We start from the raw sequence: 25,391 nt of genomic DNA, 5'->3' as shown, positions 1-25,391 counted from the left end.
AGAGGACTATATGGGAATGTCTGTCAAGTGAAGAGAATAGAAAATGCAAACCAAAAAAATACAACGCTCTAGGTATCTGATTGTGTGTTCGCTACAGGCAACCAGCTACTTTTTGTAACCCATCCGCCTTGCGTATTCCCTTTCTTCCTGGATAGTTAACCCATCCGGCCCAGCCCAGTTAGCTGAACTGGTCCTCGCTCGGAAACGGCTTGTCCTATTCTTGAAAAGTTCCTCCATCTTCAGTGGCCTGATTGCGCCAAATATATCATCCGGATTAACAGTACTCTGGGACTGTAATGCTTCGCGTAATTCAGGGGACTGAGCCCATTCTGGCGGGTCAAACGTCCGTACTCGGTTCTCATCGTCAGAATTAGAGTATTCACTGTTGATGTCAGGGAGTTCAATCGACTCTGTAGGGACCTGGGGCGGTGGAGACTCCGTTCTTCGCGAGTCCTCAGGATAGGCTTGGAGACGCGTTTGAGTCTTCATCTGATGAGACTGCGCGGTCTGTGAGGGCTGTCTCACGTCCAGTTCTTTGCTCTTCTCTTTGGCCTTGCTTGCTAATGGAAGCTTTGTGTCGTTCGGAGCACCCGGTGCTTTAACTGTGGATCCCTGCATGGCAACCGATGTACCCTGCTTCACTGGCTTTGGTGCTGCACCTGGCGTTACGCCCGACACATTGGGACCAGACTGCGAACTGGCAGGAACGAATTTGCTGAGTTTAGACATAGGACCATCCTTCTTGTCCTTGGGAGGCTTCGGTTCAGTTTTCTTGTCGGTCTCCGCGACCTTCCGTTTCTTCGCCGCTTCATCTTCAAACTGCACCAATGGAACCACTGTCAACAGTTTTGCTATGAAAATGCCAACGAACAACCAACCTTTTTACCCAGTTGTTTGAATATTTTCTTTTCTGTCGTTTCTTCCTTCTCGCGCTCACGCTTCCACCTTTCTGTCTCGTCCCTTGCTTTCTTCACCTCGCGAGCCCTGTCCTCTTCAGCCTTCTTCTGTAGCACCTGCTGACGACGTGCTTCCATCTCCTTGAGCCTATTAGCCTTCCTCTCTGCTTCCTCTTGCTGCTGAAAAGAAATAAACATGTTAGTTAATAGCATCTTAATCCATTACGAGGGGCACACCTTCTTAGCAGCAGCCGCAGCAAGTTGAAGGCTTTTTACAGGCTCCTTCCCTTTCTTACTTCCACCCAACACACTTGACACCAACCTTGAAGCCGAACTGAAAAATCCACCGGTACTGTTCGTCCCCGCCTGATTATTTTGGGATAACGCAGTGCCTGGAAGGGCCTAAAGAACGGTCACCATGAACATGATAATAAGAGAATGCGGTTTGAACAACTCACAGAGGATGAGCCAGTGCTGGGTTGCGTAATCGGAGTTACGAGCCGAATGCTCGCGATGTCTTCATCAGGCTCGACGTCCATGTCGTCTTCTTCAATTTCATCCGTGGTAGTTGCGGGCGGGTTGTCCGATGGTATGGCATCAAACACCCGGTTGTTCCCTTCCTGAAAATCCTGTGTAGAGCTAGACTGGAGACGTGAAGGAGCAGTTGAGGCATCCAAAGGCCCAGTATCGGCGCTGCGAGTGCTTCGACTCGGTGCGGTACTCCAGGTTACACTGTCGTTCATGCGAATCGCGACGGGTGTCCAAGTCTCCCCGAATTTTTCATCTAGATGCCAGCTTTCGTCTGCTTCAATGTCCGTCTCTGGTTCTGTCACCTCACAGTGATCGTCCTTGGTTGCCGCATTCTGGGATGGCAGATGATCACAGAAGTCTGTATCCTGCGTTGACGGTACCCATGGAGGTATTTCGTGATCAAATATGGGGTCGGCAAATACAGACTGTGTAGAAAACAGTGTCGATTGACTAGACAGAGGCTGCGCAATGCGAGGAGCAAAAGGTTCTGGTTCAAGTCGAGTAAATACTTGATTTGGGGGAGGAGGGAAAAACGCTGGTAGCGGTGGCAACTTCGGTTTGTCTGGCACCGTAAATGCTGGTACCCGTACTTTAGGCGGTGAGTTTGGAGGAGTGGTTGACGTACTGGTGTCAGCCTCAACCTTATTCTTACCCGAAGTGGCCGCTGCTTCAAGGGGCTGTTTCGCAGGCGGTTTAAAGACACGCGCATGTTCGACTCTCTTCGAATCTTGTTTGGTGACAAGGTCGGAGACACTCAGTCGACGATCTTTCTCATTTGACGGGTGCGTCTGCGCCGTCTCCATCTGATTCAAAGACGCCTGCTCGTCAGCAGCGGGTGCAAGAGCTGGGGCTGTTGATGTCGATCCATCTGGCTCATGGGAAGCTGCCGTAGGAGGTATTGGGAAAGTTCGGCCTTCAGCAGCGTGTCGCTCAGCAATCTTAGCCTCAGCAGCTGCTCTTGCTTCTGCAAGTGCCGTGGCTGCCGCACCGCCGAGTGACTTGCCCATGCTTTTACCAGCTCTCGCGCTGAAGCCAGCCACAGTCTTTTTAAGCTTGTTGATCATGCCGTCAGAACCCTCAACCTCATGTGCTTCGTTATTGGCAACGGCATCTGCTTCATCCTGCAGTGAGCCAAATGGGTGCTTTCCTTTGTTCTTGAGCATGGATAAGACAGGGGACGTCTCAATGATCTTTGTTAGCTTCTGCGTATGGCCTGCGTCACCATGCTCCAAAATACCGCCTGGCTCATTGTCAAGCATCTCCCCACTTTTTCGCTTGCTACCCGTTGCAGGTTGATGAGAAAAGATTGGTAGTGGGTTCAACTTTTTCGCGTTGTCCTCTTGCGCTTTGGCCTCCCTGGCCTTCACCAGCCAGGATGAACGGGTACCTGCTGATTTCGTGGTAGGTGGAACATGCGCCTTGGCCGTCAATGGCTCTCTGGGCGCTCGCATCGATTTGCGCAGTGGAGAGGGGGGTCCAATAGTTGGAAATTCCGAAACGTTCGCCATTTGGACTGCGCTCGCTTCCGTTGGCTGACTCTGTTGGAGAGCCTCGGATCCCGTCTCATTTATTGGTAACGGAGCTGATGTGTGTTCACGATCTTGTGAAGTAGAGGATTGTGCATTGAGAGAGTCGGGTTGCACACTGGCCGCGTCAGATACCTGCATTTGAGAAAACGGTTCTGAAATCGACGGCGGCGCTGGCGCCAAAGGGTCAAGCGGAGCTGTTTGTAACGACTGTGTGGACGCCGATGTCATAGTGAAGTTAGTTGTTTGCGTGATATCGTCGATATCCATGACGGCGGTCATGTCGATCTTGGGTGGTGACCGCTTTAGTCGTGGCTTTGAGCTTCTTTCGTTCTTGCTTGAAGAATGGTTGGCAGCCGCTGAAGCATCGGCAGAAGGTTTATCGGTAGAACTAGTCGTATGCACTGGCGGCTCATCGTCTTCCGCAATAACAGAAAGCTGCGTTATCCGCTCGTCTGGTGGTTCCTGTTGATCGGCTGAATCTACAGGCATAATGGATGCCGCTGAACTCGATTCATGGGCCTGCGAGGAAGGTATCGCAGAATGAGAAGTCACTCCTTCCTCTGTAATCTCTCCTTCCTTTTCCTCTTCCTCGTCAGTTAGTACATCCGCTAGAGGAGCGCTGAGGACAGGCACGACTGTGGTCTTCTTGCCAGATTCCTTCTTCGACGAAGTCGGCTTCACTGGATATACACAGTCAGCTTTTGCTGATGCATTTCTTGACGATTGCTCTTGCAATTTAGTCGAGTTCGCGCCTTTGGCTTGCAAGAGAGCCTTATGGAACGCATTGCTAGTCGCTGGTTTGACGGCAGGAGCATTTTCCTTATCGGAATCCTCATCCTATGGTGGCCAAATTATTTGAGAAATTTACGACTATAGACTGCAGACGTACATCCAAGTCCATGGTGATAATAGACTTTGCCTTAGATGGAGCAGTGGTGGCAGTCTTCGCTCTCTTGGACACGTCTTTCCTGCGTGCAGGCGTTTTGACAAATTCAAATATAGCACTGGCATAAGGCAATGAGCATTACGCAAAAAAACATGATATTGGGGGGTAATACTCGTGTCTGGGTCTAGCCAAGATATTCTCTAGATAGTCTTCAAGAAACAAGAAACCACTGGTCTGTATCTGGTCTTCGAGGAGCTGGCGACCTGGGTCATTTGCCATAGTTGTCCGTATAGTAGAGACCCAGGCCGTGATTCCTGACCGATTTATAGTCATATCTGCTATCGAGATCCAAGAAGCTGAGTCGGGGAACAAGGGGAAGGTATGATAAACCACTGAGGCCAACACAGGCGCGTTGGAACGCGTCGCGTATCACGTGATTGCAGATGTACGAATATTAACTAGTGCGTCTTATTACTAGCTTGCAAAAGCAATTGTGTCGGATATGGTGTAACGGCTAACATTGCCGCCTCTCACGCGGCAGCTCGGGGTTCGATTCCCCGTATCCGAATTAGAGTCAAAAATATGCTTGTTTATTTTGGTAGTTGGTGTTGCTTTCATACTCCTGTCTCTCCAAAATTCCAAATGAGTCACGGTCTTCCCTGCTGGTCCGGTAAAATGGTTCGGTGTTACATCAATTACAGTAAATTTTATGTGTTAAATGTATGATACAAGGACAAGTCAATTATCAATAAATTGTAGGAGTTATACATTACAACATTATATTCCTGCAGAGAATAGTCTTTGAGATTGAGAAAACACTATGCATCATAGGATTCACGCATTATAATATTATGCATTACATATGGTATGTTTGGTTGCAGAGAGAGGTTTTCCTTGTGATCCAAATGCGCCAAATACTGCGTACGAGTTGTTGCTGCTGCAGGTAATGATCTTATCACTACACGCGAAATTTGCACAGGGAGCAATGGTCGTCATGTCTTAACAAGATTCTGAGAAGCTATGACAGCTTTCTTTACGCCACATTTTTGTTATGCTCTTTAAACATGGCGCCAGCGCTTAGAAGCCTTATCCGCGACATAACCGACAGAATCCTCAACTCAGAGTAGTGGAGTGGAATATCCAGATAGAAAATACGACATAATAGACTAGGCTCAAAGTTGTGCAGAGTGAGACAAATGCATTGACGTACTGACGCAATGCGGGTGCGCAAGGAGTATTCGAGATCGACTGGACACGGAGAAGTAAGCGAGTCAAGACATTCAGAGAAGCGCTATTACCTTTTTCGAAGTGGTCCAGAAGCACCGTTGTGGTTGGATGCGAACTCCGACCCGATACAGCGCCTCCTCGATGTCCGCCCCTCCTAAATGATGCAAATACTGACGAGAAAAATGACGACAGATAATGACGACGTCTGCAGCTAAGCGACATTCGCAGAGTATATAAGGACGGATGTCTTGCATCTTCTCCCCTCATCACGTTTACACTCAATCAACAACTTTCACTGGCATACATACCTGTTTGCCCACAACCTTTCAAATTTCAATCATGTCGTCAATGCAGACCAGCAAGAACACTGGAAACGTATGTTTTCTCCCGTTATTTTTTTTTTTTTTTGAGGCTAAACAAACACATTTCTAGGTTGCCGGTGGCTACAGTTAGTTCCAAGTAGAGGCATACGCTTTGTGTACTTACCTCCCATTTTCAGAGGCAGCTTTGAAGAATCCGAACGTTTCCGAGGAAGCTAAGGAGCGCTCGCAACAAGCCCTTGAGGAAATGGGGGACAGCGGCGAGCTTCAGCAGCCCGACATGGAAGCTGGCAAGAACACAGGGAACGTCATTGGAGGTCACAAGGTAAACACTTTCATGGTGAAAATACCTATTTCGTTATCTAAGTGTTCGCGTTATAGGCTACTCTTGCTAATCCCAGAGTCTCCGAGGAAGCGAAAGAACACTCCCGCGCTGTACTCGAGGACAACCAGGCTCTTTAAACATTGGAATGACTCGCAGCGTCGTGTACTTTAGTTAGGAATTGTAGTCTTGTGCATTTGTGACAAATACAGTAATCTTGCTATGCGTTCCGTTCCTTGCGAGGTCCCTCCTTGCAGTAGTGCTTACATTATTCTGCATGATCAGTTATATTGTGTTCTGCACTGGATAGTTTTGAGTTATGGAATAAGCTGTTCGCTTCATACGCGGTGTCAGGTTAGGATATGTCCTAAATCGACGGAGCATTTAAGTCATCAAAAATGGTAGACCTAGTCCCATCTAGACAAATTTCTCACCGATAGCCGGATATCTAGATGATTACATTTTACAGATCGGTTGCAATGCTGCATTGCTGAAGCGCGTATTAGAAGACTCGGCGGCGGCGGCGGCGACCTGCAGCCATATTTTCTGGGATGATGTAGTACATGACGTTAAGGTGGTTTGCGCTGCAACTATATCCCGCTCCATGTACCTGTAGCCGAAGATTCATAGATGACATAGAGACTTGTGTGACTGATTTCCTTGAGGCTATATCAAGTCGCGTTCCTTGCCTATTTATCGAGTGATATCTTCGATTGATTTTGAACTCCCTGCATGTTACGTACTGATAATTAGAATGTCGCAAACATCCCGCGTGCGTGCACAAATCTATGTTTGTCTTCAGCGTGCTGACATTCTTTCTAGGTGATTGCTGGCCACAGTTCGTTCAACGTCGTTACATTCAGTGGTCTTGCTGACACTTCTCAGAGGCGGCCTTGCAGAACCCTCGCGTATCTGAAGAAGCCAAGGAACACGCTCAGCAAGTTTTGGACGAGCTCGGGGACACCGAGGAGGCAACTATTAACACGGAGCGATACTCGGAAGAGAAAGTTCCAGATAATGTCGCAAGGGGTTATAAGGTCTGCCCAACGCCCGTCGGTGTTAGACAGCGCGAAACTAATCATGCTGTACAAGGCTACTTTGAAGAACCCGAGGACGTCGGAGAGTGCTAAAGAGCACGCACGTGAAGTCCTGACCACCGACTTTGACCCTGAAAAATGGATCCCCGAGAAGGACGAAAAGCGTGAGTTGGCCGGGTACAAAGTAAGCCTAGATAACAGACGGCTGAGTTACATCACTCACGATAACATACGTTAGGCGGCGCTGCATAATCCTCGCGTATCTGACCAGGCGAAAGAGAGAGCGCGTGACGCTCTCGAGGAGCACGATGCTATCTAAATCAAGTGAAATCCGTCCATGAGTAGCATATGCGAAAAGACCATAAGATTCATTCGTAGTTGTACTCTGACCACTAATGTTCAAATGCTGCGTTCGCGTCAGCAAAAATCACATGTTTTGTACTATTTTCAAGTGACATGCAAGACGTTTGCATTCATTATCTTCGCATGAGTAGGTACACAGGTTCGCCGAGGACAATTCCCGTCATGTGTCGATATGAACCAGTCAAACTCATAAGTAAACCGCCAAATGATAGATATGCAGTTCTATATGACCGTGAATTAGTGGCAATACTTGACAGATGAGTTGATCAGACGTACACGATTTCCGCCGTTCCTCCGTCAAATTTATACACCTATGTAAGTCGTAAGCCACGCGACCAGTACAGTGGCTGGAGACCCAACTTACCCTCCCATACATTACATACTCGTAATCCTCTTCCAATCCTCGCCTCCCTTTCCCATCTGGCCTCCAAATATGCGTGTCTTTCTCCTCCTCGGTTCCATCTGTACCATTTATCGCTCCTCCTTCGACAGCACGTACGAGTGAAGAGGCTAGAACGAGTGAAAAGCTTTCCCCACTCTTTAGCGGGTAGAGCTCAGTGTTGTAATCAAGCGTGAGGTCCATATCGTAGTTTGAAGAATGCGCAAATAGACGGGAGACTAAAAATATGAGCATGAGCTGAAGTTACGCCTGTACACGAGTTAGGAAGCGTACCTCTATCGAACTTCTTACCGTCCTTGTCAATCGCATTAATCGTGAATAAGTCATCAAATACGATATTTGACGATGTCGCAGCCATTTTACTGCGCTCTAACAGCGATTTTTTCTAAAGTTCAGGAAGAACTAGTGAAGGAAGATTCAGTTATGAGTTCAGTTGATGACTATTAGAATTCTATGCGCAATGTTGCTTGTTCTTGTACTGTACATCGCATTACAGCGTTTCCGGAAAACTATGAGAGTCGCGTCGTTTTTTTTTCCACCTTGCCACCTGCCAAATGAGGCAGGTGACTTCAACCACCTTTTTGTTTAGACACATACAAAACCTCTGTACTGTTTTTCCACTTAATATACACCTTTTTATACATTAAAACATATGTTGAACCTTTTCAATTACAATTTCCCTCTATAATATTGACAGAATTACCTCTTTTTTGTTGTTACATGTTTGAATGATTGTACCACTCTTGTTAAGAAGCTAGCATCCTCTAAGACAGTCCTGTTAACCTAATATATTTGCTATTTTAGTCTTATGATACTAGGGAGTGTCTGAAAATTCTTATGAAGGCAACTACAGTACTTTATTGTTGTATGGCAAGCTATGTGTATGTTGCTTGGCAAGTCACCTGCCAAATAAGGCAGGTGGCAAGGGGGAAAAAAAGAACAACGCGACTCTCATAGTTTTCCGGAAACGCTGTAATTAAAAAAACACCACGTGACGCATCTCTTAACCCATTCTACATTCAGTGAATCGGTTCTTCGAATAACAGCCCAACAGTCACGACTCATCTAAGATAATTCTCCTTAACGGTCGTCAGCCAAGGCATAACTATCTTCCAAGTCCCTCGTTCACTAAGTATTCGTCGAACCTGGGCCTGGATCATCTCGTGAAGTTTCGGAACGTCTGCGAGTTTTGCACGACTTCCCATAAGTGACGTCGTGTTAAGTTCCAAAGTAAAATTAGACGGTAGAGAAACGGTTAAAGTCGGATTCGTTGAAAGAGGGTCCGGTGGAGTTATCGTAACCTGGAACCATGTTCTGGTGTCAGAAGGATACGCGCAAGACGAGGAGTAACTTGTCTCACAGATGAGGAGAATAATGATAATGCAACGTTCAGTGTAATCGGTAGTCGGACGAAGTAGGGTATTGGGTAGTGGAACAAAACTGAGGTGGAAAGTGATACCGACAACGTATCGACATAAGTCATATCAAACACAGCTTGCTAAGTGAGTGACGTCAGAACATGCCTCTGCTTCCACAAAGCATCTGCAACGTACATCAGGCTCTTTTAGTCGTACATTACGATCCTTAATTCTGGCATTTGAAATTCGTGGTGCAGATGATCCCAGGTCTACGGAGAGAATACATATTGGGTCCTTAAGAGAAATGACATTATTAAAAGTGACAACTATTCGCATCTGAGGACTCACAACGAAGCTCGCCGGACGGATAGTATTAGCATACCGCTCGATCCTCCGACGCGCTATTTCGTCCCCCTCAGGTCCGGGAAGATCATTTCGTAACTTTGACCTGTATGTCTCGACAACCTACAAATAAAAAAATCCGAGCGTAAGGGACATGCAGCCAAACTAAAACCAGAAAAGCCATCCAACCTGTCTTAAGATCAGGTTGAACCAAGCTGCAGGGTCCGTCCCATCCTCAGACTCGATCTCAATGGGAACGTGCATCCTAGACTTTGTTGTACGTTCCCCATCGAAAGAGGATGTCGAGTAGGACAACGGAGACGCAGCTCTAGAAGGCCCAGAATCCAGGAAAAGATACTTCAGTATAAGCGTGAGGAGACCGAGAATGGAGAGCTGTCCGAGCACGAGACCCTGGGTGAATGTTGGTGTCAACGAGAAGATGTAGTTTGTGCCCATCCTTGCTGCCACAGCAATGATGGTGAGCTAGAGACCTTGTTTTCCGTTGCTCTGCGGCGCCTATTGGGTCGTCATGAGTGCAAGTCCTAGGCGTAGTACGCGTCGCCGATCTGTCGCCGCGGCACGCGACGTAACGTAACGGGAAGCACCGTTTCATGCGTCGATCATCGAAAAAGTTTCCTTTGTCCAGTACCAACTCAGTAGTTTCACGGTATTTCTTTGTCTTGTCTTTGGATCTCGCAATGGAACTCGAAGCCTTCATAAAATGGCCAGGCGCACCCTTAACAGAGGCACTTGTTCTCAGGGCGCTGAATCGGCTAACACTTCATCCGGTTCCGGTATCTGCTCCCTCGTCCTCCGACAAACCACTACTGCAATGGGCGACATACGATTGTCTCGATCATGACCTTACGCTTTCAAGGCCTTCTCTAATCCTTTCCTCTTCATTTACCATACGAAAAGCTCTTATAAGAAAGCACTTTCTCCATCGGTGCATCCTCGCATATACAACCAAATATCCGGAGTCACGTCTACTCCAATACGTTCCGAGAACTTGGGATATCGAAATATCATTTGCTGATGAACTTGACGAGTTATGGAGTGATGAGCTCTGGGACTTAGCTGAGGAGCTTGATAGCGGCTCTGAAAAATGGTGGATTCTGAAACCTGGAATGTCTGACCGTGGGATGGGGATACGTCTATTCAACTCTAAAGATACACTGCAACGTATATTCGAAGAATTTGAAGCGACTGAGGACGAGGACGATGAAAGCGGCAATGAAAATGCTAACGATGACACCAATGTTGCGACGTCTCAACTGCGCCACTTTGTCATTCAGGTTATAATTCCCGGTGACTGGTGTAAAGTGGATTGACTGAGGAATCACTTAGGAGTACGTTTCCAATCCGGTGCTCCTGGATCCGAGGCAGTCGGCTACCAATCCCGGAGAGGCGCTACCTTCGTTAAGGCAACTCGACGAGGGACGTAAGGTTCGTATCTCTGTCTACTGAAATTATTCTTGAAACGAGACACATTTCGTAGTTCCATCTTCGAGCTTATTGTGTAGCATCCGGTGCACTTTCAGTCTATCTCTACCCTCGAATACTGGCATTATTCTCTTCGGAAGCGTATGTGCAGCCTTCTAGCGCTTTCAAAACACTGAACGATATCGATCTTCGTCCCCACCTAACGAATACATGCTTGCAAGGGAAAGCTGGAGAGACAAATGTCCGTCTCTTGGACGAACTCGTTGGATACAGAATATTATCTGAAGACGACCCCGATGATCGGGAATGCATCACTGAACACGACATAGCATCGATTACGAACCAGGTTGCAGATGCTCTTTCCGAAACTTTCAAAGCTGCGTTACAGATGCCAGTGCATTTCCAGGTAGGAATCGTCCCGCACACCAGTTTACAATAGATGCCTTATTTATCATCATCTTTGATTCCGTAGCCGCTTCCGAATGCATTTGAATTGTACGGGGTAGATCTCCTAGTGAGCCACGGTCCTTCCGACGGAACAAGCGGAAGATTCCAAGTGAAATTGCTAGAGTTTAATTCAGAACCGGCGATCGAGATGACAGGCGCTAGGTTACGGTGGATCCTCGAGGATCTTTTCGATCTCATAGCGAAGACTTGCATTCATCCATTCTTCAGTGGAGGAGATATGGTCGTCATGGCCTCTAGTAATGAAACTGAGGGCGGTTGCGCACTGCGACAATGTTTAGACGTGAAACTACGAGGGTAAAGGATTCCATAATAAACATGTTAATGATACGGAAGAGGCATTTTATAATCACCCACTGGCTGTATCGTAAGCGGGACATCGAAAGCTCCTTGTCCCGCATCACGTTCCGTTTTCTCCGTTGCGTAGTGACAGTGGCAACGGTGGTAAGAAAGAATAACGGTACTTCCATACTATCAATGTCCCTTGTCCGAAGATCATCGCCATCCTGACGCCCCACATTGTGCAGTGATACCTTCGTGAGTTCTACTAGAATTAGCCTGTGGTTCGTAGTCGATGTGCAATTACCACTTGTACATATATGGTATGTGATTCAAAATCGGTTCCGATTGATCCATTGATCGGGACAAGCCGGACCCGGATCCTTGACATCAGTACTTTAAGAGAACACTGACGCAACGTTTGAACGCATCTTCCTTCCAGCTAACTAACCTGCTACCTAGCAATGGCATGGCAAAAAGAGTTTAGTCTTTCGAAGCGTTCAAAGGGTTGTCATCTCATCACCGACGAGATTATCAATCATATACGACCAGGCCTGCACGATGTTAAGGTATTTCACTGCTTACAATCAGTTTGAATGGGTGTATTCAGAAACTCACTGCCAATGAAATTCACCAATCGACATGTGTAGATCGGGATACTTTATCTCTTTATGTGCGTGGGCATGCTTTTGTCCTCATCGCAAGTTCAATCCTTTAGCCATTCCTTATACAGACAGCATACATCTTGTGGCATTACAGTAAACGAGAACTTTGATCCCGGTGAGCAAATAATTGGCTAATAACAATAAAATACTTCATGTTCGGCGCATAAACGACAGACGTCCGCCAGGGTGAGTGGATGTGCCAATTGTCGCTTGGTGAAGATAATTAATATAGCATCAAAAGACATGGATATGGCTCTCGATAATATTGTTCCGCAGGATTTGAATTGGCAACATCTGGCTGAAGGCTCAGAGTAAGCAATTCCAATATGAGAACCTTGTATTTTATGTACTGATGCATTTTAAAGCGATTCGTGCGTTCACTTCCTGTAGTTTGCCAGCAGCAGGGATATTGCCTGCCGGTTAACCAATATTTTATTTTTGTTAGGGCATCGCACACGAAAACGGCCCTCGTTGGCACCTCTGTACAAATTCCCATAACTGATGGTCGTCTAAATCTCGGAACATGGCAAGGTTAGTGAGGAATTGGTAATATCATATGTGAACTATCCGCTATACGCGCAATGCTGTAGGCATTTACCTCACCGAGTTCCGAAACTTGGCTCACGTTCGTCGGGTTGTTGCCACAATTTTGTAAGTTCATGTATCCATTTTTCGGAGGTTTAGTGAAACGTTTACCCGCGTTTACAAATAGATCCTGAGGCCATTGGGATATTCGCATTTTCATTATCGACATCACTACTAGTAACACAAAATCTCCTTCTGTGCACCCTGCCCTTGTCTCAATGTTTTCTAAGTGGCTAACACCTACGGTTGCGATGTCGGTGCTTTTCTTCTGTCGGGCATCTCGGCTTGCCGCTCATAATGACTGTCGTATACATGTAACCAGGAATATATGAGATACGCTAAGCTACATGCTTGTCTAAAGCACGAGATGTTGACATCAGACGTCCCAAGAAGTATGTTTGGTTTGCACGGTATATTTTTAGTCAAGAGATGAATAGATGGTTCGTTCTCCGAAGCTTCTTTTTCATTTTGATGAAATTTGTTCTGTGATGTTGAAGCCATGCGCAGCAGATATTCTTGTATATGTAGTATGTTTGGGGGGTGATATCAAACGCCTGGACAAGACGGTGCTTCGTCAGACGTTGTACATGCATTCTTGGTGGTGCATATAGGCTGGGCTTCAAGATGCTGGAGGTGAAGCAAATCCCACAAGAGCTGATCGCGGAGGGCCATGAGGAGAATGAGATTCGTTTCAGATGGAACAGCTGTGCATAAGGTATGATGAGAGGAGAGGTGGAGAAGATCTCAGAGTCAGAGTCTGCCTGGGTAGTGTATTCGAAATAACGGATGCTGGAACCGGCTAGAGCCGGATCTGCCTAATGAGGTACGATTTGCCACGCGTTGTCAAGCCCTCTCTTCGTGAGTCCGTCTCAGGGTCACTCCGGCCGGTATTCTTATTTACTAGCCATAGCGTACCGCTCATCACCTGTGTAACCAACTCTGTGCGCTCGTCTCCCCCTCCCACTGTCTCAAGAAATGCCTCGTGCATCCTCTAGCTCTACCCCTACCCTTCGCAGAAATCAGGTATTGTCCTTCGCGTTTATCAATGCTCTTCTCATGGTCATGGACTAGGTCTTCTGACCATTCAATTCACAGGCGTGTCGGACTTGCCGGAAGAAAAAGCTGGTCCGTTCTCTGTGTATCTTCTATCCTTTTTGTGGCAGCTTGCGCTCAAGCATTGTCCCACCAGAAATGTGATGCAGCACGCCCGCATTGCGGCCAGTGTGTGAAGCACTGGAAAGGTATCATTTCTGTCCCAGCGCCCGAAGGATATGCGTGCGTTCTTTGTTCCCATACTTCACGCGTGCATACCTAATATATCCCATCACGCAGTCATCCTGAAGAGCCGCAGTGTTCGTACGACCCAATAGAAGGTCTTACACTCGCCGACTCAGTAAATCCAGGAGAGAAAATCAGACAGTTGGAAGAGCAAATCGGTACTCAAGCACACCTCAAAATACATCTTCATGTCGCATTCTCATCGATCCTTTCTCTGCAGCTGAGCTGAAGCGCAAACTTCAAGATGCAGGCATAGCAAGCTCTCCTTCACCTTCCGAGTTCTCTAATGGAGTACACTCCTCTCCTGCCGAAAGACGGCTTTCATCACTTGCGCCTCCGCAGTATACTGTCACAGCCTCTCCGGAGATGTCATATCGTCGACCAGACATATCTCTTCCGAGAGCTGGCTTAGATGTTGCCAGATCAATTCGGGAAACCAGTCCCGCTTCCTTACCCCGCAGTTCGACCTCTTCTCCGGACATGAACGGCCAGGGAGCGGAGTCTCTTCTGAGCTTGTTTGCTTTTGGTTGGAACCCCGATTTACCTGATCCAGCAGAGATGCGGCGATTGTTAGTATTCTTCCGGAAAATGACAAATAGCAATTTTACTGATTAGATTGTAATCTCCAGAATTGAGGTGTTCTTTGCGAATGATGCGTGCGGTTCACGGATTCTACACATGCCGACTTTCATGATGTCAATGAATTTAAGTCCAAAAGATCCTCGTTTTCCACATTCAGCAATTCTTCATGCTATAGTGAGTCATTATTTGCAATCCGTTGCAGACAAATTTCTTAGTATCTCGGCAGTGTGCATCCGCTTCACGATGGACATCGAACAAATCTTACATGACGCCCGATGGAATTCGTCGGGATCCGTTTGCGGGTTCGTTATGTGCTCTCTTTGATGTTATGATTATTTGCTAACTGATTTACCCCTTCCGTGTCAGATTATCATGCTGGAAAAACTAGGCAGTACATTGACCGGACTATGGCTAGTGGTGCGGACATATTTCACGTGCTGCAGGCTTGCATAATTCTGTCTTGGTACTTCTACGCTGAGGGCCGATGGGTTGAAGTTTGGATCTTCGCTGGTTTTCAGACTCGTGTCGCTGTTCCTTTGCGCCTCAATCACAGGGGCACATTTTCGACGCATGGTGCTGGCTCTCCAGGTGCCTATCTACCACCGCCAAAGGACCAGATGGACTTGGAGATGCGAAGGAGAACATGGTGGATGACCGTCGTGCTCGATCGCGTAGTCTCTGTTGGTGGCTGGCTCCATGGCGTTGAGTACAAGCACATAGCAACGGAGCTTCCTCTTCGGCGTGTCGATTTTGAGTCTGATGTACGTCTTCGGCGACAGTAGCTCAACTCGGCGCTAACGTTCTTCTACAGATGCCGTTTGCAAGCAACCCGCAAAATTTGCACACAGCAAACTTTTACATCTCGCATCCGCCAGACTATACAGACTCCTTCCTGTTATTCATTAAAGCGGTCATGCTTTTCGGTCTGGTCACGGATTTGAACACTGAATTTCAGTTGAAAGCTCAAGATAGCAAGACTGACCCGTTCTCACAGCTGAGGTGACTCATATCTATTTGGTATTTTCTCGAAAGTTAGTGTCTGATTGCATTTATGACAGAGATCCTGCCTTCCACAATCTTGACAAACTTGTTGCCATTGATTTCCTCGAGAACCTGCCGCTCGAGTACAAGAACTACTTAAATAACATGTCAGGATCCTGCATTGATACTGACTTATTCATGGTTCACTTGGTCCCGCATGCGTGAGCAATACTTTCACACCCTTCATCATCCGCTAATAAAATTTAAAAAAATACCTTAGCGCGACGATTACATTGCATAATCCATACTTAGACTTTAACGATCCTCTTTCTTTATCGACCAGTCGTTGCATAACAGCGGCTAATGCAATCCTGGAAGCTTATTACGCTTTCAGCAAAGCTACTGCCTTTACTACACCTTTTTCTGTCTACCCTCCAATATTAAAGTTACACCCTTTCGTCACGGTAAGCAGATTTTACACACTCTTAATTTGCGTCATAATAATTGTCTCGATAGATCTGTTGGTACTTGGCCGCAGTTGTTAAAATTCAAGTATGCAAGCACATGATTGACAGTAATCAGTCAACTGAAGAAATTGGTGTCTGGGGCGAGATAAACGCCATGAGGTAGACTGAGTTTTCCTCGGCTTGCAAACTGTGTCTAACGTTTTGCTCAGACATGCAATGCTGGACTTTGGAACAATATCACCCATCGGAAGTGCGTTCTTTCCGCACTGTTGTTCTGTATGATACTCATGTACAATTCAATTGACAGCACGTCAAGAGAGACTTCTTAGCACCCTGATGTCCGAGATTGTACGATCTACGTCTCAAGATAAACCTCTCGAGATTGGTGGTTACGAGATCAGTGGGACTGGGTCGCGATTATATCCACATTCTGCTAAGACTGCGTTTGCGCATGTGAATGATGCTGGAGCACCGCTACCCACCTCACCACCGGTCGAGCATTTCGGTTCGGTCGAGCCATCTCCGCTCGGGATGTCCGGTGTTCACGCACAGATACAGACACAAGCCAATCATCATGGCATCCAACAACCATGGCTTGGAAACCGTTCTGACATGTCTCAATCTCAATCACCGCCCTCTCTTTCCTCAACAAGCCCTTTTATGGCCTGAATCTGCTGATCGGACTGTTTCGTTCTTTCTTACTCCTGTAGAATGAATGTCTTTCACCTTGCTTTCGGTTTTTCTTCCCTTTGATTCAATCGGTGTAGTACTATCGTGATTTCTGTATATTGTAGCAATCGCTCTTCGTCATTCTAACTACGGACATTAAATGCAACTCTAGAATTTTGGATGGATAACTGTGCAATCCACTACTGTCCTGAACTTCGAACTTATTACAATCTACAAGACGAAAATGATTTAGAATGTTGAACTCGCGCAAGAAACCCAACAGACTAGGGCTTGAGCCCGACTTGAAGTGCGATTGGTTCATAACAGTATGACCTTCGCTTGTTGGGAAAAAAGCCCTTAACGGAACAACAACAGTATGGCGCCGTGGCCTTGGGATGAGTGGAGTCCTTGGAGCGCGCACTTTAAGCATGCAAAGAAAATACGGAGCCAATGACAAAGCAGATGAGACGCCAGCGAGCTAAACAGGAATCAATCCTCATTGCCACCAAGTCGTCTCCGCTCAACCCCGCCTCGGAACCCTGGCACGTTCCGGTTTCGACAATGATTTGCGTAATGACCCCTTTCTCCACACTGTATTACATAGTTACAACCGGAACTAGACGGATATGCGGTGTGATGCACGTACTTTGAAACACATAACATCGTCAAGGTTTCGTCTTGGTCCACCGACGAACCCGCCTTGAAAGCTTTGTTGAACCGGGACCGGTTGGAGATTTGCGTTCCGATCAAAATCAGTGTACCTTCCATAGCCTGGAGGGGGTGGGCCTAAGTCTCTTTGTGAGGGAGCCTCAGGAGGCTCATAGTCCTTCGGGGTTGGAAGGTCGGGTTTCGGGCTGGAGAAGACAATCAGAATTACGTCTATGAATGGGCCAGTTGCACTTACTGTCCACGAGTGCACTCTGGCCCCAAAGGACAGTATCCGGTCAAATAATTTTGGCATGCAACCCGTCTGACGTGTTTTCGGGGGCAATGAGGTCCTGAAAGAGTTTAGTATTATATTTACATTAAAGAAGCTACACGTACCAAGCTTGCAGAAACCTCTCTTGTAGTCCGGGCATTCTATCTTCTTCTCCTTTGGATGGGCATAGAGGCATTCGTCACCTGCTTGACAGTAACCAAACTTTGCGTACCACCAACACTCAGGCATCCGTCTCAAGTTATACTCGTGCAAAAACTCGCAGGCATCACCCTTCTTGCATAACCCACGAAGCCAGTGCTTACAAACCGTAGCGAGTCGTTCACGGTCTCGCGGATGCATAGATACCTGCTTTGGTGGTTGGAAATTCTGTGGTGACGGATTTGTATGGCGCAGCGGACAATGTAAAGGCCCTAGGGGACATCCTGCAGGAGTAAGTGCCAGTCGACAAATCTGATCATCTAAAGCCACGGGTGAGTCGTTGGGACGATGAGAAGTTCGTAGGGGATAGGAATTACTAACCTTTATCGAGTTTTATACCAATGGTATTCTTAACGAAGTTTTCAGCACTAAGGTTGACCTGATGGAATTGAGGTCGAATAATGTCTTTCAAAGCAGATGCACCAGCTAAGGGGTCTTGCATTGTCGTGGTTTCTAGCAACGAGTACAAGTAGAATGACAGAGAGATGCAGGACTCTAAATAGTAAGGTCCAGTCTCGTGACCTTTATCCATCCAGACGGTGGCGTAGACGCCCTTATACACTCTCCTCCATCTTCAACGCCCTGTCCTCCCGATCTGATTCCTTTCTCTTCTTCCTACCCCCTTTCTCAAAACCAGATGGCGGATATGCAGGCAGTACTATCCGCCCTCGAGGCTTTAAGCCAGCCTACGACGGACAAGACGTCGTTTACAACTGCAAATAATTGGCTTCAAGATTTCCAGCATTCCGTAATTACTTTCGCCCCCCTGGTCGTGTCCACGAACAACGGCTAATTCGATCGCCATCAGAATGAGGCATGGGCGACTTGCAATACGCTTCTGCTTAGCCCAGAAATGCCTTTGATTGCTAAGATATTTGCTGCTCAGACGTTTCGAGCCAAGGTGCGTGATCAGCATTTTATGTCCTAGTCGTCATTAAGATCTTACTCTGTGTAAAAGGTCACATATGATCTCCACCAGTTGGACCCTTCGTTCATCCCGTCTCTCCGAGATACTCTTCTAACTGCAATGGAGTCATTAACCGGAAGTCCAAAGACGATCATTATCCAGCTAAGTCTCGCGCTTGCTGGGCTCGCCCTTCAATTTCCCGATTGGCAAGATACCGCGGTCCAGTCTGTTATCGACAGATTCGGTCAAAATCCGGCAACAGTTTCAACATTGCTAGAGTTCTTGACGGTTCTACCGGAGGAGATTAGTAGCAATTCGAAAATACCTGTGACCGTAAGTGATGCATATATCCTTCTGATCACATCCTCATCAATCTCGCGATATACCAGCCTGATGAGTATAAAGATGGTTCGACGAGGCTTCTCACAAATAACGCAGGAGCTATTGCCAGCCTTTTGACTATGTACATAACAGCTCCAGGTATATATGTTAGCTGTCTCCTCTCAAGCCTTATTCTCACTTTATGTGTAGGGGTCACGACTGCTCTACAAAGCCAGATCTTCTACTGCCTACGAAGCTGGGTCATTGCAGGAGAGATTATTCCGTCAACGGTTGCCGAAACTCCACTATTGGGATTCGCGTTTGATGCTTTGGAATCCGACGATCTTTTCGATGCTGCAGTCGACGTGCTATGCGAAGTCATACACGAGACGCAGGAAGTCGATGAGAATATGGCTGTCATTGAAGCTATTGTCCCGAAGCTAGTAGAGTTGAAACCAAAGCTTCTCCTTGCGAAGGATGACCCGGACAAAATGAAGGGCCTGGCAAAAATCTATAGCGAAGCTGGTGAAGTCTATCGAATGCTAATTCTTCAACATCCCGACACTTTCTTTCCCATCGTCGAGGCAATTGGAGAATGTTCCGCGTACCATGACCTTGACATCGTTCCGATCACTTTCCAGTTCTGGATGCGGCTCGCATTGAGCATAGGAAAACGGCCCTCCGTCTCGCCACTATTCCTCGATGCATACAGGTCGTTGATGCGTGTCATGATTAAACACCTTTACTTTCCTGAAGATCCTAGTAAAATGACACCTCAGGAGGCGGACGATTTCAGATCTTTCAGGCATGTCATGGGAGACACTCTCAAGGACTGCTGCTTCGTTCTGGGCACCGAGAATTGTCTTACGGAGGTCCTGACCACCTTAACACAGGCATTAGAGGAAGCACGCGCCGGGAGACCAGTGTCGTGGCAAGAGATTGAAGCACCTCTGTTCTCTTTGCGTTCTATGGGTGCCGAGATAGATCCTTCGGACGACCGTGTCATTCCAAAAATCATGGATTTAATGCCTTCGCTTCCAGATCACCCTCGGGTGCGATATGCTGCAATCATGGTGATATCAAGATATACTGAATGGACAAGCCGACACCCGAGTTATATCCCGTTCCAGCTGCAGTTCGTCTCAAGTGGATTCCAGGATGTCGACAGTGAAGCATCTGCTGCGGCAAGCCAAGCCATGGTTTATCTCTGTCTTGATTGTAAACGGGTAGGATTTTAATTTCAGCGTATATGAGAAAAACTGACAGCATTTGTCTTATGAAGGACATGATTCCGTTCCTTCCCCAATTGCATTCCTTCCTGACTTCTCTAGACAGCAAATTGGTTCAGGATGACCGACTACGTCTGTATGAGGCCGTTGCCCATGTAATTTCGGCCATGCCCATGGAACAAGCTGCTCAGTCTCTCAAGACATTCTCGGTGGATATTCTAAGCAAGATTCATACCTTGCTTTCCAAGGCTTCTGGACCTACGAAACAAGAGCTTCAATTCATCGCAGGTAAGTATTCCTTAATACCTAATCTAGCTCTTGAATAGACCAACGTCTGACTAATACTCCAGATAACCTTGAGAACCTTGAGTCAATGTTATCGGTGGTGGATACTTTCGGAGAGGAGTTGCCTGCCGCATGCATGGATACCTGTCAGCAATCGTGGTCTATCATTGATACTCTTCTGTCCAAATACGGGATGCAGTACGACATCACAGAGAGGTCAACACGTGTGCTTCGTGGCGGAATGAGGTTCTTTGGTCCAGCAGCCCTGCCTGTTGCGCCCTCAGTTCTGTCCCGAATGTCCATTGCATTTGAAGCAACCGGGTTTGCAAGCTATGCTTGGATAGCTGGAAAGGCGATTTCGCTGTTCGGCGAAGAAGACAGACCTGATATGCTCATTGCCATCAGAGACGTGTTCGCGCGTTCAACCTCGAAAGTAGTCTCTTTACTGCAACAGAAGGGCATTAGCGAGATCCCTGATGGTAAGACTCATGAACCTACTGTCTGATGTTGAGATCTAAACTAGTGCACTCAGTCATCGAGGATTATGTGCATTTGCTGTTGTATCTGTTCGAGAAGAGACCCGACGTCTTTATCGAGTCACCAGCCTTTCCGACTGCTTTCCGAATCGCGGTGGCATCCCTTGCACTTATCCACAGTGATATCATTTTTGCTTCTTTGGACCTCCTGCGCGGCATTATCGGGCATGATTCGTTAGATCCTTCACTCAAAAATCCCCCTCCAAAATTCCCAGGATATGCCGCATCCATCCGACAGGTCGTTAATGCTGAGGGGACACAGCTGACCGCGAGACTCCTCAGTGGTTTAGTGAATGACTTCCCGGAGGAGACCGTGGCAATGGTTGTGACAATTTTTCGTATGCTGGCCGTTTTATGGCCCGAGCAGCTTCTCAGCTGGTTTCCCGCGGCTGTGAATAGCACTCCGATGCCGGCATCTTTCGGCCCAGCGAAAGAGCAGTTACTGAATGAAGTGACTAGGTAAGAGCATTTCTCCAGTCCTCTCAAACTCCGTCTGTTAATCCTTCCAACCTCAGTGCCATTACCAGCAGCGAGTTTGACAAGGTGAAAAAGGCGATTAACAACTTCCATCGGTTTGCGATGAGGACCAAGGACAGGCGTCGCGCCAACCTGATTGGTCGTGATTGAAGGAAGGTTAAGAACGTAGTTCCCGAGTGTAGGAAATGAAGTAGATATAGAGTGCATGTACTTCGTAGGCAGGTAGGGATGAAAGTCACATTCTCACTATTCCGACAAACTCCACAGCGCACTAGCTGCGCATGTTATTCGTGCGGGACTCCGACAGGAGGGACTCGGAGGCAAGAGAAGACCTCAACACGTCGAAGCTTACTGCTCGGCTATTACCGAAGCGGCAACGCGTCAAAAACCGCAGACACCGCCTCAAACTCACATCACGACTCTTCTACCTGTCCTCTCCTTTCCTGCTCCCGTAGAACAAAATGTATCGGCGCGCAGCTCAGTCTGTTGCAAGGGCAGGTCAGTAGTTATGCGCCTATTTTAAACCCGTATGAAAAGGATGTGTGACGCTAACAGGTAATCGCAGGCTCTGCGAGGACTTTCTCGCATTCTGTAGCTCGGTCTTCGTACACGGACACTGCACGCAACCTATTAATTCACAAGGACACCAAGGTTCTATGCCAGGGATTCACTGGAAAGACTGTTAGCATGTTATATGGTTCGCGGTCGTTTGAGGCAGTGTTCTGATGCTTGTGTTAAGGGAACTTTCCACGTCAGGGAGGCACTTGCATATGGCACTAATATGGTCGGTGGTGTCTCACCCAAGAAAGCTGGACAAACGCATCTCGGTCTTCCTGTATTTGGGACAGTCAAAGAGGTGAGTTAATGAAAGCGTCTCGGGTTTGCGTCGTTCTGACGAACAATGTGCCACCAGGCTGTCAGAGAAACGAAACCCGATGCGTCCATTCTCTACGTTCCTCCACCTACCGCCGCCGATGCCATTATCGAGGCTATTGAAAATGAAATCGGCCTCATTGTGTGCATTACAGAGGGCATCCCACAGGCAGATGAAATTCGAGTTCGTGATGCGCTATTTTGGCTTAGGACAGCGCGAGTTGACATTTTACTTCTAATGCAGGTCATGTCTGCTCTGAAAAGCCAGTCAAAATCTAGGCTCGTAGGTCCTAATTGTCCTGGTATCATCAATCCCTTGGGTTGCAAGATGGGAATCCAGCCCGGTCACATCCACAAACCTGGAAAGATTGGTGAGTTCGTGGATTCTGCTCGAAACAACATTCATTAAGACATTTTATAGGCATTGTATCGAGGTCCGGAACTCTTACATATGAAGCCGTTGCCCAAACTACGGATGTTGGTCTTGGACAGTCTCTGTGTGTTGGAATTGGCGGTGATCCCTTCCCAGGAACACAACACATTGATGTTGTAAAGATCTTCCTCGACCATCCAGAGACTGAAGGTAAGCCCACGAAAAATATGCTGTTGACAACATTCTGACGAACTGGCGATATAAAAGGTATTGTCCTCATCGGTGAAATTGGTGGAACCATGGAGGAAGAGGCTGCGGAGTACTTGGAGAAATACAACAAGACTCGTAAGAACCCCAAGCCTGTTGTGGCATTCGTAGCTGGGCGCACGGCGCCACCTGGAAGGCGTATGGGACATGCGGGTGCGATTATCGCTGGTGGCAAGGGTGAGTCTAGGGTGTAGTATTATTAGGAAGTCTTGTTAACTTGTCACCAGGGAAAGCCTCTGATAAAGTCGCTGCTCTGGAGAGGGCCGGCGTTATCGTCACTGACAGCCCAGCCAAGATTGGCCCCACTATGCTGAAGGTAAGCATTTGCTTGTACGGAAATGCTTTATTTATTATTCTAATCCTCTTTTTAGGCAATGCAAGACGCTGGCTTAGCTTGAAATGTTATATTTATTGATTGTATAATGCCTCTGCTTATTGCAATTAGCATAGATCATAGACCGCTCTTTTCATGAATCGCACTTGTCATCGAGGTTGCAAAGTGCACGTGATCTAAATAGCCCAGTACTTTGTGCTTGAAACTGATTTATGTACATACTTTCTCCTCTGTTACTGTCATTTCTTTCTTAACATGCCGTCCGAGGCTTTCAACGAGGCTGCATCGTTCCTTTCAAATCCTCCAAATACGTCAGGCCTACCCAAGATTTCGAATGACTTAAAGCTTGAGGTTGATGAACTTCGTAACGCCACCCCAGACTAGGAATCCTGATTACATCTTTCTTTATAGCTCTACGGATTATACAAACTACTCACGGTGTCCGCAGAACCTGAAGGATCGAGGCCATCGATATTCTTCCAAGTTGACCGTGCCAAATACGACGCATGGAAATCTTCTGGGATGACTTGGCAAGGGAGGGAACCTGAAGCGGAGGCACGATACATAGAAATTGCACAAAGTTTAGGATGGACACCTGGTGTTGAGGCTGGTCCTGCTCCTGAAGCTCCTGTCGAAAAGACGGCAGAGGAGCTTTTGGCCGAGGACTCAGATGAAGCTAATGTATCCAGCGGGATTGGAAATGGAATGGGCCCATGCGTTAGTGTAATGAAAAGGGATGAAGAAGACGAAGAACAATCTCTACATAGCATCGCAATTGACGGGGATGTTCAGAAGCTAGAAGCATATTTGGAATCATATCCGGACATAGACGTAAATACTGTAGACGATTACGTGGGTGTCAGGTTTGTTTCTATGCATACTACTCAGTTGACTGTATTCAATACCAGGGCTTTACTGCTTTACATCTTGCATGTGATAGAGGGAACGCAGCAATTGTCGAATTACTATTGCGGAAAGGAGCCGATGCGAGTCTAACGGTGCGTTTACAATGTCCCATGGCGGGTTTAGACCGGTCTGAGTGTTTGTATAGGACAGTGACGAGTTAACTGCACTTGATCTTGCTCGAGAAGCTAATCATGAGGATATAGCCACGATGCTGGAAAACTACTCACGGACCAAGTGAATTTAGTTTGTACATACGCAATATCCATTGTCTAGTAGACAGAAGTTATTTTCTTGGATAGCCGGAAGGATCAGAAATAGTCTGCGAATGCAATCTAGCAGTTGATTAGGTAGTAAAGATACATAATAGAAAGATCTCGCCCCGCAATAATCATCCTCCCCTTCTACCAAGCAAGAAACCGTAAGGCTAGCGGAAGTGCGCTGAGTTTCGATGTCCGGTTGGCGGCCGCCATGCCTCCCACTACGTCGTTCGATCCCTGGTACGTTTATGACCTCGAATCGGTCTTAATAGCTCCTTCCTCAGCTTTATTTCCCACTATTTCCGAGCTGTTTTGGATCTGACAAAGCGTCCCGCCGTTTTGGTACCGGATGGTACTTCGAATCTGGTGGTAAGATGCCGCCCTAAATACAGATAATCAGCACAGTTTGCACACTCTGCAGGAGTGCGATTCGCACCTGTGTAAAAAGCTTGACTGCCGACTTGCTCGGCTGTGCACCAACGTTCAACCAATACTTTATTCGAGCCACACTCCATTCCACCGACTTTTCTGTCCGGTCTTTCGCTGGGTCAATGGTATGTCGATAAACACCGAGTGTCTCGATAGGCTTCGCATCTCTTCGTTGTTTGCCATTTATAGCGACGATGCGGAAGAATTTGTTGTTTGTTGGGCCGTGCATGGAAAAACGTATACGGACGACCATGGTTAGAGCGAGCTATACGAGCTGAAGCAATTGGTATGCCCGAATTTCGAAAGCTGAAACCAAGCCAAGAAATGTGAAGAAGTGTATCCGGTCCCGTGACGTGACGTGACTTCTTGCGTTTCGGTTGGTTTGGAACTCCGCAGAAAAGAAGTTTATCCACCTTTCTACCTTCTTGTTTACT

At 47.2% G+C, this 25,391-nt stretch overlaps 11 protein-coding genes and 1 non-coding gene across 12 annotated transcripts; 8 read left to right on the top strand and 4 right to left on the bottom strand.

The window, feature by feature from the left end:
* Positions 1–105: 105 nt before the first annotated feature.
* On the bottom strand, positions 106–4,121 carry FOMMEDRAFT_27803 (uncharacterized protein; the record flags this gene model as incomplete). The annotated part of the gene is made up of 6 exons (XM_007265519.1): positions 106–819; positions 879–1,073; positions 1,134–1,298; positions 1,355–3,793; positions 3,846–3,960; positions 4,015–4,121. 6 exons carry the CDS (start codon positions 4,119–4,121, stop codon positions 106–108), a joined length of 3,735 nt encoding a protein of 1,244 aa, XP_007265581.1.
* Positions 4,122–4,338: 217 nt separating this feature from the next.
* On the top strand, positions 4,339–4,410 carry FOMMEDRAFT_t34. The gene has a single exon. It is a non-coding gene; the product is annotated as a tRNA-Glu (tRNA).
* Positions 4,411–5,408: 998 nt separating this feature from the next.
* Positions 5,409–5,851, top strand: FOMMEDRAFT_155101 (uncharacterized protein; the record flags this gene model as incomplete). The annotated part of the gene is made up of 4 exons (XM_007265518.1): positions 5,409–5,444; positions 5,502–5,517; positions 5,569–5,714; positions 5,771–5,851. 4 exons carry the CDS (start codon positions 5,409–5,411, stop codon positions 5,849–5,851), a joined length of 279 nt encoding a protein of 92 aa, XP_007265580.1.
* Positions 5,852–6,595: 744 nt separating this feature from the next.
* On the top strand, positions 6,596–6,863 carry FOMMEDRAFT_50389 (uncharacterized protein; the record flags this gene model as incomplete). The annotated part of the gene is made up of 2 exons (XM_007265517.1): positions 6,596–6,748; positions 6,804–6,863. Coding segments are annotated over 2 exons (213 nt in total), but the record flags the coding sequence as incomplete, so codon positions are not given.
* Positions 6,864–7,224: 361 nt separating this feature from the next.
* On the bottom strand, positions 7,225–7,869 carry FOMMEDRAFT_83492 (RNA polymerase I; the record flags this gene model as incomplete). Its single annotated transcript, XM_007265516.1, has 4 exons — positions 7,225–7,333; positions 7,388–7,422; positions 7,476–7,729; positions 7,785–7,869. The coding sequence occupies 4 exons, from the start codon at positions 7,867–7,869 to the stop codon at positions 7,225–7,227; spliced, it is 483 nt and encodes a 160-aa protein (XP_007265578.1).
* Positions 7,870–8,572: 703 nt separating this feature from the next.
* FOMMEDRAFT_167266 (uncharacterized protein) lies at positions 8,573–9,761 on the bottom strand (the record flags this gene model as incomplete). The annotated part of the gene is made up of 5 exons (XM_007265515.1): positions 9,401–9,761; positions 9,218–9,334; positions 9,065–9,163; positions 8,872–9,009; positions 8,573–8,812 (listed from the first exon to the last, which is right to left on the bottom strand). The coding sequence occupies exons 1-5, from the start codon at positions 9,665–9,667 to the stop codon at positions 8,573–8,575; spliced, it is 861 nt and encodes a 286-aa protein (XP_007265577.1). The 5' UTR covers positions 9,668–9,761.
* Positions 9,762–9,909: 148 nt separating this feature from the next.
* On the top strand, positions 9,910–11,420 carry FOMMEDRAFT_82892 (tubulin-tyrosine ligase; the record flags this gene model as incomplete). The annotated part of the gene is made up of 4 exons (XM_007265514.1): positions 9,910–10,506; positions 10,559–10,657; positions 10,710–11,060; positions 11,127–11,420. The coding sequence occupies 4 exons, from the start codon at positions 9,910–9,912 to the stop codon at positions 11,418–11,420; spliced, it is 1,341 nt and encodes a 446-aa protein (XP_007265576.1).
* Positions 11,421–11,862: 442 nt separating this feature from the next.
* FOMMEDRAFT_83759 (uncharacterized protein) lies at positions 11,863–12,718 on the top strand (the record flags this gene model as incomplete). The annotated part of the gene is made up of 6 exons (XM_007265513.1): positions 11,863–11,967; positions 12,049–12,071; positions 12,132–12,178; positions 12,296–12,374; positions 12,509–12,594; positions 12,654–12,718. The coding sequence occupies 6 exons, from the start codon at positions 11,863–11,865 to the stop codon at positions 12,716–12,718; spliced, it is 405 nt and encodes a 134-aa protein (XP_007265575.1).
* Positions 12,719–13,623: 905 nt separating this feature from the next.
* On the top strand, positions 13,624–16,625 carry FOMMEDRAFT_81837 (uncharacterized protein; the record flags this gene model as incomplete). Its single annotated transcript, XM_007265512.1, has 14 exons — positions 13,624–13,671; positions 13,744–13,773; positions 13,838–13,923; positions 13,981–14,084; positions 14,147–14,495; positions 14,556–14,682; positions 14,735–14,810; positions 14,875–15,269; positions 15,320–15,507; positions 15,567–15,710; positions 15,770–15,953; positions 16,006–16,115; positions 16,166–16,206; positions 16,264–16,625. The coding sequence occupies 14 exons, from the start codon at positions 13,624–13,626 to the stop codon at positions 16,623–16,625; spliced, it is 2,244 nt and encodes a 747-aa protein (XP_007265574.1).
* A 489-nt stretch (positions 16,626–17,114) lies between these two features.
* FOMMEDRAFT_133331 (uncharacterized protein) lies at positions 17,115–18,205 on the bottom strand (the record flags this gene model as incomplete). The annotated part of the gene is made up of 5 exons (XM_007265511.1): positions 17,115–17,216; positions 17,272–17,479; positions 17,530–17,623; positions 17,670–18,023; positions 18,085–18,205. The coding sequence occupies 5 exons, from the start codon at positions 18,203–18,205 to the stop codon at positions 17,115–17,117; spliced, it is 879 nt and encodes a 292-aa protein (XP_007265573.1).
* A 149-nt stretch (positions 18,206–18,354) lies between these two features.
* On the top strand, positions 18,355–21,771 carry FOMMEDRAFT_146080 (ARM repeat-containing protein). Its single transcript, XM_007265510.1, has 9 exons — positions 18,355–18,511; positions 18,572–18,664; positions 18,722–19,003; positions 19,060–19,150; positions 19,202–20,217; positions 20,274–20,508; positions 20,571–20,984; positions 21,038–21,500; positions 21,557–21,771. Exons 1-9 carry the CDS (start codon positions 18,401–18,403, stop codon positions 21,666–21,668), a joined length of 2,817 nt encoding a protein of 938 aa, XP_007265572.1. The 5' UTR covers positions 18,355–18,400; the 3' UTR covers positions 21,669–21,771.
* A 178-nt stretch (positions 21,772–21,949) lies between these two features.
* FOMMEDRAFT_106327 (succinate-CoA ligase) lies at positions 21,950–25,245 on the top strand. The gene is made up of 14 exons (XM_007265509.1): positions 21,950–22,016; positions 22,084–22,199; positions 22,258–22,374; positions 22,432–22,575; positions 22,636–22,762; positions 22,813–22,974; positions 23,032–23,208; positions 23,259–23,347; positions 23,403–23,579; positions 23,633–23,716; positions 23,777–24,217; positions 24,274–24,363; positions 24,417–24,910; positions 24,965–25,245. The coding sequence occupies exons 1-9, from the start codon at positions 21,980–21,982 to the stop codon at positions 23,427–23,429; spliced, it is 996 nt and encodes a 331-aa protein (XP_007265571.1). The 5' UTR covers positions 21,950–21,979; the 3' UTR covers positions 23,430–23,579; positions 23,633–23,716; positions 23,777–24,217; positions 24,274–24,363; positions 24,417–24,910; positions 24,965–25,245.
* Positions 25,246–25,391: the final 146 nt, after the last annotated feature.

Source organism: Fomitiporia mediterranea (assembly GCF_000271605.1).
Source record: "Fomitiporia mediterranea MF3/22 unplaced genomic scaffold FOMMEscaffold_5, whole genome shotgun sequence".
NCBI classification, from domain to species: Eukaryota; Fungi; Basidiomycota; class Agaricomycetes; order Hymenochaetales; family Hymenochaetaceae; genus Fomitiporia; species Fomitiporia mediterranea.
Note: the sequence above shows the minus strand (reverse complement) of the source record. Positions and strands in the feature narration are given on the sequence as shown.